The sequence below is a fragment of the Oryctolagus cuniculus genome, chromosome 16 (genome assembly GCF_051225735.1).
Source record: "Oryctolagus cuniculus isolate XC-2025 breed Fujian yellow rabbit chromosome 16, ASM5122573v1, whole genome shotgun sequence".
NCBI lineage: Eukaryota > Metazoa > Chordata > Mammalia > Lagomorpha > Leporidae > Oryctolagus > Oryctolagus cuniculus.
Window position 1 is genome coordinate 1,402,024 of NC_142882.1, and position 12,056 is coordinate 1,414,079.

A 12,056-nucleotide genomic window follows, 5' to 3' on the forward strand; every position below is an offset into this window, starting at 1 on the left:
TCCCACGCTGCCCTGGGAGGGCCCTGGGAGCACGGACTCTGTCCTGACTGGGGGCGGGGAGGTTGGGGGCTGCCAGGTCCCTGTCCTCAGGCCTCCGGGGGTGGGGGCTCCCTCAGCAGAGCCGGCGGTGGCGCCGAGCCCGGGCTCCTGGCCCGCAGTGGACGGGGCAGTGACCTGGTGGGCGTCGGGGGCAGGCTTGTGATGCCCACCGCAGCCCCGGGAGGCCCTGCCGGCCGGGGCACCCACGTGTCGGAGGCCCACACCCAGCCCTGGCTCCGGCTCTGGCCTTGGCCCTGGCTGTTGGGGCGTTCGGGGAGTGGACCCGTGGGCAGGAGACTGTCTCCGTTGGTAATAAAACGGCTAAGTGGACGTAAGAAACGGCCGCTGCTACCCATGGGGGGAGAGACCCAGAGACGGGAGCTGAAGTCACACGTTTGCCACAGATGAGGTCGCGGGTTAGATCTGCCGGATTTCTCCCCAAGGCAGGAGCCTGGCGGTCCGTCCAGGGGTCCACCGGGGGCCCCGTGACGCTGGCTGACGTCATTTGCACCTTTGCACACTTAGCATGAGGGAGCCATTTCACCGAGGCGGGGCTTGCTGCGCGCACTGAAGCCGCCCCGGCGGCCGCCCGGGTCTGCGCCGTGGAGTCGCCCACCGCGGGGTCCGCGGGGTCCGCGGGGGCGGGAGGCACGGCTCCAGCACCCGGCTCCCGAGAGGCAGGAAGGCCGCGTTCCGGGTGCCGGAAGTCAGCTTTCCGTCGGGTTGACTAGCATCCTTTCTAGCCAATGAGGTCATGGAAGACGAGCCGGTCAGCCAATCGTAGCGTCGCATCTGGGTGCGGTGGGCGGGATGCGGAAGGAAGTGGTGACCCATGAGCGATGAGGGCCGCCCCCGGGGCGGGCGCTGGCCGGCGCGGCGACGTCGGCGCAGGCGCGTTGCGGTGTCCGAAGCCGCGGGGCCGGAGGAGGTGGCGGCGGCGGCGGTCAGTACGGCGGGAGAGGAGGCGGCCGCGGACTCGGGACCGTGAGGGTGCGGAGGCGGCTGGAGCCGAGGCTGAGGGCCGGATGGCGCCGGGGCGCGTTTGCGGAGCGGGAGCGGAGGGAGGGAGGCCGGGAGGAGACTCGGGGGACGCCCCGGTGGCCGGCCTGCGAGGGGCGTGGTGGCCGCGGGGAAGTGAGGGGCGGGGAGTCCGCGAGGGGCGGCTCTGGGCTCCGCCGGGGGCTTGAGGGCGAGACGCGGGAAGGGCGACGTGGAGACGCAGGTGCGGCCGGCCGCGGGCTGACTGGGGCGGGGGGCATCAGAGTGGACGCTGGGCGCCCAAGCCCGGGGCCTGAGGAAGTCTCTGTGGGGTGGGGGCTTCCGAGCACACCGGGCGCCCTCGTCCCGGCCCTGGGGAGGGCGCTTGGCTGGCGAGGGTCTCAGGGGCGCCCCTCCCTGCCCGTGCTGTGGGCGGCCGCCGGAATCGCGGGCCCGGGGCGGGGGTCGTTGGCGCGGCGTCCCGCGGGTGCAGGACCGGGGTCGGGCCGCGGCGCGGTGTTGGGGCCCGGGGCGGGGGTCGGGCCGCGGCGCGGGGCTGGGGGCCCGGGGCGGGGGTCGTTGGCGCGGCGCCCCGCGGGTGCAGGACCGGGGTCGGGCCGCGGCGCGGTGTTGGGGCCCGGGGCGGGGGTCGGGCCGGGGCGCGGGGCTGGGGGCCCGGGGCGGGGGCTGCCGTGCCCGGCACAGCTCAGCGCGGGTCCCTCCTCCTTGTCTCCTGCAGGGCCGCCGTGCAGGCGCCGCGGGCCCATGACGGCGCTGTCCCCGGCGGACGCGGACGCCGCCATGTCCACCTTCCGGCAGGAGGCCGTGGAGGACCACTATGAGATGGGGGAGGAGCTGGGCAGGTGAGCGGCGCCCCCTCCCCACGCGGGGAAGCCGAGCCCCGCCCCTTCCGGCCCCCTTTGTGAATCCCCAGCCTTATTTGGCCAGTCCGCGGCCCCCGGCCCTGCCCCGTGACGTCACCAGCGGGGAATGTAAATAGCTGCCTGCCCGAGTCCCCGCCTTGTGGACTTCGCGGCCGGCCGTGACGTCATCGTCAGTGACGTCATCGCCCGCTGCTGCATCGGGGCGGGCCGCTGGCAAAGACGGGAAACGCGCCCCACCCGCAGGAGCCGGGCAGCCGGCCGGATGCGCCCTCCGACCCCCGAGTTCGCCCCTGTCTGGACCCAGTGACCCTCAGCCCGGGGCGCCGTGAGCAGGTCGACCCGGGCTAAGGAGGGCCGCCACAGCTGCTCCGACCCCAGAGGGGGCTCGGGACCGGGTCCCTGCCCCCACCCGCATGCAGTGTGCCCCGGCCCCGGCTTGCCAGGCCGGCAGTGGCTGTGGTCCCATCTGGGGCCTGCACCGTGGACGGAAGACCTCTGTCTCTGTCCCTGTCCCTGTCCTGTCCCTGTCCCTGTCCTGTCTCTGTCCCTGTCCTGTCTGTCCCTGTCCTGTCTGTCCCTGTCCCCATCCCTGACCCCGTCTTCCTGTCTCTGTCCCCGTCTCTGTCCCTGTCTCTGTCCCTGTCTCTGTCCCCGTCTCTCCCTATGCCTCTGTCCCCGTCCCCGTCTCTCTGTCCCCGCCCTGTCCCTGTCCCCATCCCCATCTCTCTGTCCCTGTCCCCGTCCCCGTCTCTCCCTCCGTCCCTGTCTCTCCCTCTGTCCCCGTCCCCGTCTCTGTCCCTGTCTGGCTCTGTCCCTGCCTCTGTCCCCGTCTGTCACTCTCTCTCTGCCTTTCAAGTGAAAGGGAGGAACACAGAAGCGGCGGCTCTCAGTCAGTGTCACAGAACAGCGCAGGCTGTGTGAGCAGGCTGAACGTGTATCCGTTTTGATACAAATCTGCGGGCGGCGCCGTGGGGGGGCTGTGTGCTGAGCCACCCGCAGGCCCGCATCCCCCAGGGGCGCCGGTTCCAGTCCCGGCTGCTCCACTTCCCGTCCAGCTCCCTGCTGTGGCCTGGGAGAGCAGTGGACGATGGCCCAGGTGCTGGGCCCTGCACCCGCATGGGAGACCCGGATGGAGCTCCCGGCTTTGGACCCGCCCAGCTCCGGCCTCTGGCCATCTGGGGAGTGACCCAGCGGATGGACGGCCCCCCCCCCCCCAACTCTGCTTCTCAAATCAGTTTTAGAAAGTACCAGGTTGGGTCTGACCTGATGGACCTGACTGGTCAGTGCGATGGACCAGGGCAGAAGTTAGTTCTGAAACGTTTACTCGCGGGCTCGACGCGTGAACCGGGGCTGCGTCTCCACTCTGCGCGTCCTTTTGTTTTATTTTTAAGATTTGTTTTATTTGAAAGAGTTACAGAGAGAAGTAGAGACAGAGAGAGAGGTCTTCCATCCGCTGGGTCACTCCCCAGATGGCTGCAACGGCCGGAGCCGCGCCAGTCAGGAGCCAGGAGCTCCATCCGGGTCTCCCACGCGGGTGCAGGGGCCCAGGACCTGGGCCGTCCTCCACTGCTCTCCCAGGCCACAGCAGAGCTGGGTGGAAGTGGAGCAGCCGGGACTCGAACCCGCGCCCCTATGGGCCGCGTGGTTCTGTTCCCACCCTGGATTTGCGTCCGAGATCTCGGCCGTCCACCCCGGCTGTGCGTCCGTCCCAGCGGGGGCTGTGTCCCCGGTGGCTCCTGGGCCGTCCCGCCCCCGTGTCCGTCTGTCCGTCCATCCGTCCGTCGGCTCGCAGTGCTAGGGAAGCTGGGATCCAGACGGCCTCGATGGGGGACGGGGCCGCTTTGCTCCAGTCCCATCCGGCTCCGCTGTGGCCTGGGGAGGCCGCAGAGGACGGGCCCCGTGCTGGGGCCCCTGCACCCGCGTGGGAGGCCTGGATGGAGCTCCTGGCTCCTGACTGGCGCGGCTCCAGCCGTTGCAGCCATCTGGGGAGTGACCCAGCGGATGGAAGACCCCTCTCTCTGTCTCTCTGTAACTACATTTAAAATAAATAAATAAATCTTAAAAAAAACGTGGAGCAGCCGGGACTCGAACCGGCACCCGTAGGCGATGGTGGCACTGCAGGGCGGCCTTGCCCGCTGCGCCCCAGCACCCCCCCCCTTTTCCTAGCTTGTGTTTAAAGCAGTCGCCTGTGTGGGAGGCAGAGGTGGGGCGGCAGGTTCTGTCCACGGGCGGGGCTGGGCCGGGTCACACTGGGGGTGGGGCTCCGTTTGGGGCGGGGAACCGGACGGTCAGGGGGCCGGAGCCGAGCACTGAACCGCGCAGACGCGGGGCACCTGTGCCGGGCCTGGTGTTCGCTTCACATTTCATTTATTTAGTTAGTTTTTTTTTTTTTTTTAAGATTTTATTTTATTTTATTTTTTTTTTTTTTGACAGGTGGAGTTAGACAGTGAGAGAGAGAGACAGAGAGAAAGGTCCTCCTTCCGTTGGTTCACCCTCCAATGGCTGCCGCGCTGATCCGATGGCAGGAGCCAGGTGCTTCTCCTGGTCTCCCATGGGGTGCAGGGCCCAAGCACCTGGGCCATCCTCCACTGCACTCCCGGGCCACAGCAGAGAGCTGGCCTGGAAGAGGGGCAACCGGGACAGAATCCGGCGCCCCGACCGGGACTAGAACCCGGGGTGCCGGCGCCACAGGCGGAGGATGAGCCTAGTGAGCCGCGGCGCCGGCCCTATTTATTGTATTTGAGAGGTAGAGACAGAGAGAGAGGTCTCCCATCCGCTGGTTCACTCTATGGATGGCCTCAGTGACTGGAGCTGTGCTGATCCAAAGCCAGGAGCTCCAGCCGGCTCCCCCACGCGGGTGCAGGGCCCAAGGACCTGGCCATCGTCCACTGCTCTCCCAGGCCACAGCAGCCCTGGATGGAAGTGGAGCAGCCACTTCCCTTTCTCTGTCTCTCTCTCTGTCTCTCTCTCTCTGCCTTTCAAATAAAGAACTTTTTTTTTTTTTTAAAGAGAGAGAGAGAGACAGATCTTCCGTTCCCTGGGTCAGGCCCCAAATGCCCACCGCGAGTTGGGCCGTCGCGCTGCTCTCCCGTTGTGGGCAGTGCGGGTGGGAGTGGAGCAGCTGAGGCTTGAACCGGCGCTCGGGAGACGCGGGCTGAGCCGCGGCGCCGGCCCCGGAGCTCTGCTTTTTCAAATTAAAGAGCATTTTTATTTATTTGAAAGAGAAGGAAATATCGCCCACCCACTGGTTCACTCGGGCTGGAGCCAGGAGTCAGGAGCTCCATCCGGGTCTCCCACGCGGGTGCAGGGCCCAGCACCTGGGCCATCGTCCACTGCTCTCCCAGGCCACAGCAGGGAGCTGGACCGACCAGAAGTGGAGCAGCCGGGACTCGAACCGGCGTCCACGTGGGACGCAGCGGCCCTGCCCACTACGCCACTCGCCAGCCCCGTGTTTATTGTGTTAAAGGCTGGTGTCCCCGGCCAGAGCTCGGGGTCCCCGGTGTCGGTGCGGGGCGAGGGTGTGCAGGCCCCTGTTTTCCGAAGCGGCTTCGTTCACGCCCCACGCTCCGCCCCTTGCAAGTGTGCAGTCCCGCGTCTCCGTTGCGTGGCCAGCACTGCTGTCTCCTTGTCCTGTCCCCAGAGAGACCCCTCGCCCCTCCCGTCCCTGTGCAGCCCCCCTCTGGGCGTGACCGCTTGGGGGGGGCCATGTCTGGGCGTGCAGCCCTGGGCCCCTGGGAGGAGCTGACCCTCGCCCTGCCCCTCCTCTGGGCGTGCGGCCCTGGGGGCCGTGTCTGACCCTGACGCCCCCGGGCTCCCCCCACCCTGTCCGGGCATGACCACGTGATCCCCTGGGCCCCTGGGAGGAGCTGACCCTCGCCCTGCCCCTCCAGGCGAGACGGCCTCAGGGCCCTCGGTGACCCCTCCTCTGGGCGTGCGGCCCTGGGGGGCCGTGTCTGACCCTGAGGCCCCCTGGCTGCCCCCACCCTGTCCGGGCGTGACCGTGTGATGCCCTGGGCCCCTGGGAGGAGCTGACCCTCGCCCTGCCCCTCCAGACTAGACGGCCTCAGGGCCCTTGGTGACCCCTCTGGGCGTGCGGCCCTGGGGGCCGTGTCTGACCCGCCGCGCCGCCCCGCCCCGCCCGCAGCGGCCAGTTCGCCATCGTGCGCAGGTGCCGGCAGAAGGGCACGGGCAAGGAGTACGCGGCCAAGTTCATCAAGAAGCGGCGCCTGTCGTCCAGCCGGCGCGGCGTGAGCCGCGAGGAGATCGAGCGCGAGGTGAGCATCCTGCGCTGCGTGCGGCACCCCAACATCATCACGCTGCACGACGTCTTCGAGAACCGCACGGACGTGGTGCTCATCCTCGAGCTGGTCTCGGGCGGCGAGCTCTTCGACTTCCTGGCCGAGAAGGAGTCGCTGACGGAGGACGAGGCCACGCAGTTCCTGCGGCAGATCCTGGACGGCGTGCACTACCTGCACTCGAAGCGCATCGCGCACTTCGACCTCAAGGTGGGCGGGGCCGGGGGCAGGGGCGGAGTGGGCGGGGCCTGGGCCTGGGGCGGGGCCAGGACTGAGTGGGGGGGCCAGGACTGAGTGGGTGGGGCGAAGGGGTGGGGCAAGGGCGGAGGCTGGATGGGCAGCGGTGAAGGGGCGGGGCCTGGTGTGAGTGGGTGGAGGTGTGGGGGTGGGGCTATGGCTGGGGGGCGGGGTGAAGGGGCGGGGGCGGGGCCAGGGCGGAGGGTGGATGGGTAGAGGCGAGGCGGGGGTGGGGCGCAGGCGGAGTGGGCGGGGTGCAGGGGCGGGGCCCGGGGCGGGGCCAGGGCTGAATGGGTGGGGCCAGGGCATGGTAGGCAGAGAAGGGGCGGGGCTAGGGCTGAATGGGTGTGGCGAAGGGGCGGGGCTAGGGCGGAGGCAGGATGGGTAGAGGCGAAGGGGCGGGGCCTGGTGTGAGTGGGTGGAGGTGTGGGGCGGGGCCATGGCTTAGGGGGCGGGGTGAGGGGGCAGGGCCAGGGCGGAGGCTGGATAGGTAGAGGCGAGACGGGGTTGGGGCTGGGTGTGCAGAGGCGCAGGGGCGGGGCCCGGGGGCGGGGCCCTGGGCAGCTGGTCTGGCTCGGCGGCCTGGGCAGCGGCAGCCCCTCCCGCAGCCCGAGAACATCATGCTGCTGGACAAGAGCGCGCCCAACCCCCGCATCAAGCTCATCGACTTTGGCATCGCGCACCGGATCGAGGCGGGCAACGAGTTTAAGAACATCTTCGGCACGCCCGAGTTCGTGGGTGAGGCGCGGGCCCTGCTGCGGGGCGTGGGTGCCGGGCCAGCGCGGGAGGCTGGGCCCTGAGGCTGCCATGTCCCCCCCCCCCCGCAGCTCCCGAGATCGTCAACTACGAGCCCCTGGGCCTGGAGGCGGACATGTGGTGAGCGCGGCGGCCGGGCGGCGGGGCGGCGGGTGTGCCCGTGTCCGGGGGACGGAGTGTCGGAGCCCACGGGGCTGCCCCCGGGGACGGCCAGCGCTGTGCAGGCGGCCCCGGGCCTCAGCGTGGACCCCGTGGATGGGCAGGCGGGCGGGCAGGGGCGGCCCGGGCCTCAGCCTGGACCCCGTGGTGGGCGGGCGCGCGGGCGGGCAGGGGCGGCCCCGGGCCTCAGCCTGGACCCCGTGGTGGGCGGGCGGGCGTGCAGGGGCGGGCCCGGGCCTCAGCCTGGACCCCGTGGTGGGCGGGCGGGCGTGCAGGGGCGGGCCCGGGCCTCAGCCTGGACCCCGTGGTGGGCGGGCGCGCGGGCGGGCAGGGGCGGCCCCGGGCCTCAGCCTGGACCCCGTGGTGGGCGGGCGGGCGCGCAGGGGTGGCCCCGCGCCTCAGCCTGGACCCCGTGGTGGGCAGGCGGGTGCGCAGGGGCCAGGGGCGGGCCGGGGCCTCAGCCTGGGCCCCGTGGATGGGCGGGCGGCCCTGGTGCTCACGCCCCCGTCTGTCCCCAGGAGCATCGGCGTCATCACCTACATCCTGTGAGTGCCGGCGCCGTCTGGGGCGGCTGCGGGAGGCGGGACGGAGCGCGCTGTCCGGGGCCGGGCCAGGGAGACCCAGCTCCGGGGGCGGCGGTGGGGCCGTCGGGGACCCCCGCTGAGCGCCCAGCCTCCCTGGCTTCCCTGTGAGCTTCGGGGGTGCTGAGCCTCCACCCCAAGACGCTCTGTGGCCCCGCCCCCACCCCACCTCTGCACCCCCCACCCCGCCTCTGCCCCCTCCCCTGCCCGTCTGCACCCCCACCGCAAGAAGCTCTCTGCCCCGCCCCTTCCCCTCCCCTGCCCCTCGCCCCTGTCCTGTTTCCCCCCCCACCTCTGCGTCTGCCCTCGCTGCCCCCGCCCCGAGGGGAGGGCACGGGCGGGCCGCATCCTTGCTCGGGGGTCGGCAGCGGCTGGTGGCCTGCGTCTCGCCTGTGCCACCCACAGGGCCCCGTGGCTGGGCCGGGACGTGGGCCCCCGACCGTGTCTGGGGGGTCGGCCCGGGGTGTGGGGCTGGTGGCGCCGGGGGCCGGCGGGCGTCGTGACCGAGCCCCCCCACCCGGCAGCCTCAGCGGCGCGTCCCCGTTCCTGGGGGAGACGAAGCAGGAGACGCTGACCAACATCTCGGCCGTGAACTACGACTTCGACGAGGAGTACTTCAGCAACACGAGCGAGCTGGCCAAGGACTTCATCCGCCGGCTGCTGGTCAAGGACCCCAAGTAGGGGCCGGGCCGCGGGGCGGGACTCCCCCACCCCACCCCACCCCGCGGGGCGGTCGTTCCTGTGGACGGCTCCAGACTGGTTTCTCCCAGGAAAATCTAGAATCCTGGCAACACAGCCCCCCCCCCCCGCCTCCCCGAGCGTCTGCCTGCGTCTCTGGCCGGTGACGGGGTGACGGGGTCCCGGGCCACTGGGGGGGCCGAGGCGGTCGGGCCGCGGGGGGCACCTGTGACCGGGCCCGGGGCTCTTCCAGGAGGAGAATGACCATCGCCCAGAGCCTGGAGCACTCCTGGATCAAGGTGAGGGGCTGGGGGCTGGGGGCCAGGCTCCCAGGCGCGTGGGCAGGGCCTGCGGGGCGTCCTCGCCCCCCCCCCCGACCCCGGGGTGGGACCTGCCGTGGCCCTGAGCCCGTGGAGACCTCGGCACGCTGCGCGGGGCACCCCCGACCCTCAGACGGGGTCCCTGGGCGGGGGTCAGCGCGTGCTCTCTGGAGGCGGGGCCTGTGCTGCTCCTGTGGTCCCTCGGGGCGGGCGCTGCTGCGGGAGCCTCCCTGGGTGGGCGGGGCCTCCCGAGGGGGCGGGGCCCCGTGAGGCTTGAGGGGGCGGGGCCTCCCTGCGGGGCGAATCTCCGTCAGTGGGCGTGACCCGCGAGGCTGAGGGGCGGGGCCCGTGAGGCAGAGTGGGCAGAGCCTTGCTGAGGGGGTGGGGCCCGCGAGGCTCTGAGTGGGCGGGGCGTCGGCGGGGCGGGGCGCGGCGGCTCCGGTCGGGCTGGGCTCAGGGCGCGCTGCCCGCAGGCCATCCGGCGGCGGAACGTGCGCAGCAGCGAGGACGGCGGGCGCAGGCCCGAGCGGCGGCGGCTGAGGACGGCGCGCCTGAAGGAGTACACCATCAAGTCGCACTCAAGCATGCCCCCCAACAACAGCTACGCCAGCTTCGAGCGCTTCTCCCGCGTGCTGGAGGAGGTGGCGGCGGCCGAGGAGGGCCTGCGCGAGCTGGCGCGCGGCCGGCGCCTGTGCCACGACGACGTGGACGCGCTGCGCGCCATCTACGAGGAGAAGGAGGCCTGGTACCGCGAGGAGCACGCGAGCCTGGGCCAGGACCTGCGGCGCCTGCGCCAGGAGCTGCACACGACGGCGGCGCTGCAGCGCCAGGCCCAGGAGGAGGCGCGGGGCGCGCTGCTGGGGGCCAGCGGGCTGCGGCGCCGCTTCAGCCGCCTGGAGAACCGCTACGAGGCGCTGGCCGAGCAGGTGGCGGCCGAGGTGCGCTTCGTGCAGGACCTGGTGCGCGCGCTGGAGCAGGAGAAGCGGCAGGCGGGGGAGTGCGGCCTGCGCTAGCTGTGCGCCGGGCTGCGCGCCGGGGCCCCCCTCCTCGCGGCTCCGGCGGGGCGGGGGCTGCCTTCTTGGGGAGCTCGCGAGCAGTCGGGCCCCCCACGGCCCTGGGAGGAGGGCAGGTGCCGCCCGTCGCGCGGTGGCAGTGGCCACGGCCCCTGCCCGTCCCCAGTGACGTCCGCGGTGCTGCTCCTGGGCCTGTCCGTGCTCGGGGCCGCGTGGACACGTCTCCCCGGGACGCCGCAGCGGAAGCCCGGGTCCCATCGCTGGGAGGAGGCAGGGGTCCAGCGGCCCCGGGGCCCGTAGCTGGGGCCGCGCAGTACCGCCCGCCGCCGCCAGGTGCCGCCCTCCGCCTGAGCGCAGGGCCGGGTGGGCAGGGGGCGCAGACCCGGGCTGGGGTCCCCGCCGTGTGCCCCCCACGAGTCCCGCCGTGCCCGTGTGCATGTCCACGCCATGTTCCTGTCAAGCTCGGAGAAATAAAACCCGACTGCCGGCTACGTCTGTGGCTCGGCTTGGCAGGGGCGGCCCCTGGGGGTGGGTGGGGGCGCGGACGGGGGCCCCCGGGATGGACTGGAGCGCGGGGGGGGCGCTCACACAGCCTCGTGGGGAGGTGACGGCGTGGGCCCTGCGCAGCGCGGAGTGGCCCCGCACGGGGGCCACAAAGGCCACACCTGGTGGGCCCCACCGACGCGGACAGGGAGGGGATTGGTGGTCGCCAGGCGGTGGGGCGGGGAGGGGGCGGTGTCCACAGGGCGGGGCTTCCATTTGGGGCGGTGATGGCTGCCAGCTGAAGGAGCTCACAGCCGCCGAGAAACCCGGCGCCCGGGCCAAGCCAGACGCGCGGTGAGGGTCTCCGAGGCCCGAGCCCGCCCAGGCCTCCGTGCTGAGGCGGCCCCTCCAGCCCTGCTGGCGCGGGAAGGCGGGGGTCACGGCCACCGCCCAAGGCACAGCTGGACCTCCTGGAGGGCACGGCCACTAGGGGGCGCCGGAGGGCCGGGTGGACAGAGCAGCCGCTGGGGACTGGGCCCGGACGGATAATTCCGCGTCCTGCAGGCCTCGTGGTCGCGGGGCCCTGTGTGGCCGAGCCCCGAGGTGGCACTGGGCGTCCGTGTTCCCTCTGCTCTCCTTGGGGGGCCCCTCTGACCCCTGACCTCCATCACCAGGGACTCGGCGTGGGCCCATGTGGCAGGGCCTGCCGGGCGCGCCCTGTGGGGTTTGTGCCGTCCCCTTGGGGATACGGTGGCCGCCTGGGACTGCCCAGTGGAAGGAGGCCCAGGGTCGGCGCTGAAGCCACCGCCTGTAGTGCCGGCGTCCCATACAGGCGCCGGTTCGAGTCCCAGTTGCTCCACTTCCGGTCCAGCTCCCGGCTGTGTCCTGGGAGAGCAGTGGACGATGGCCCAAGTCCTTGGGCTCCTGCACCCACGTGGGAGACCCGGATGGAGCTCCTGGCTCCGGATCAGCTCAGCTCTGGCCGTTGCGGCCATTTGGGGAGTGACCCAGCGGATGCTCACGCGCTCGCTCGCTCTCATGCTGCCTTTCAATTAATTAATTAAAAATAAAATCTTAGAACGAGGCCAGCTGGGCTCCGGAAGCCCCTCCCCTCCGACCCTCTGCTTCCTCCCGCGGATGCGGCGGCTGAGCCCGGCCCGGGACCTCAGCCACGCCCAGCGCAGCAGGTAGGCGTGGAACGACCCGGAACCCAGCACCCAGGCCGGGCAGGGAGGGCGCTCCGCGGCGCCGCCGGCCTTTCCACCGCTTCCCCCAGGCGGCAGGGACGGAGCCGGACAGCAGCCCACGGCCGGGGCCAGGGGCCCCCGCTGGCCACCCACGGCGCTGGTGGTGGTGGTGGGGGGTCTTAGAGCCACACCCGGCCCCAGGTGAGGCCTCGTCCCGTGGAGGCCGTGGGGGCCTTCGTTTTACGCCTTAGGCCGAGGCTTGGATCTGGACTCAGAACCCAGCCCAGGTCACCCAGGTGGGGGGCAGGGACCCCAGTTCCTGCTGCCTCCCGGGACCGGGCACTGGGGCTGGGGCGCCGGCTGTCCTGCGAGTCTCCCCCTCGTCGCCAGGGGGCGCCATCACCGCGCCCTTCTGGGTCCTGGGGCGCCCTGTGCGCGCGCGGCCC

At 71.8% G+C, this 12,056-nt stretch overlaps 1 protein-coding gene across 3 annotated transcripts; it reads left to right on the plus strand.

Annotated features, from left to right (window-relative positions):
- Positions 1-872: 872 nt before the first annotated feature.
- Positions 873-10,431, plus strand: DAPK3 (death associated protein kinase 3). 3 transcript variants are annotated; one of them, XM_051828926.3, is made up of 9 exons: positions 873-1,029; positions 1,757-1,880; positions 6,046-6,406; positions 7,042-7,171; positions 7,261-7,309; positions 7,867-7,893; positions 8,454-8,606; positions 8,861-8,906; positions 9,401-10,431. In XM_051828926.3, exons 1-9 carry the CDS (start codon positions 879-881, stop codon positions 9,938-9,940), a joined length of 1,581 nt encoding a protein of 526 aa, XP_051684886.3. In that variant the 5' UTR covers positions 873-878; the 3' UTR covers positions 9,941-10,431. The 3 variants fall into 3 exon arrangements, with proteins under 3 accessions (XP_051684886.3, XP_089171405.1, XP_051684887.1); XM_089315279.1 differs by having other exon boundaries at positions 892-982; XM_051828927.3 differs by lacking the exon at positions 873-1,029 and adding an exon at positions 1,128-1,261.
- Positions 10,432-12,056: the final 1,625 nt, after the last annotated feature.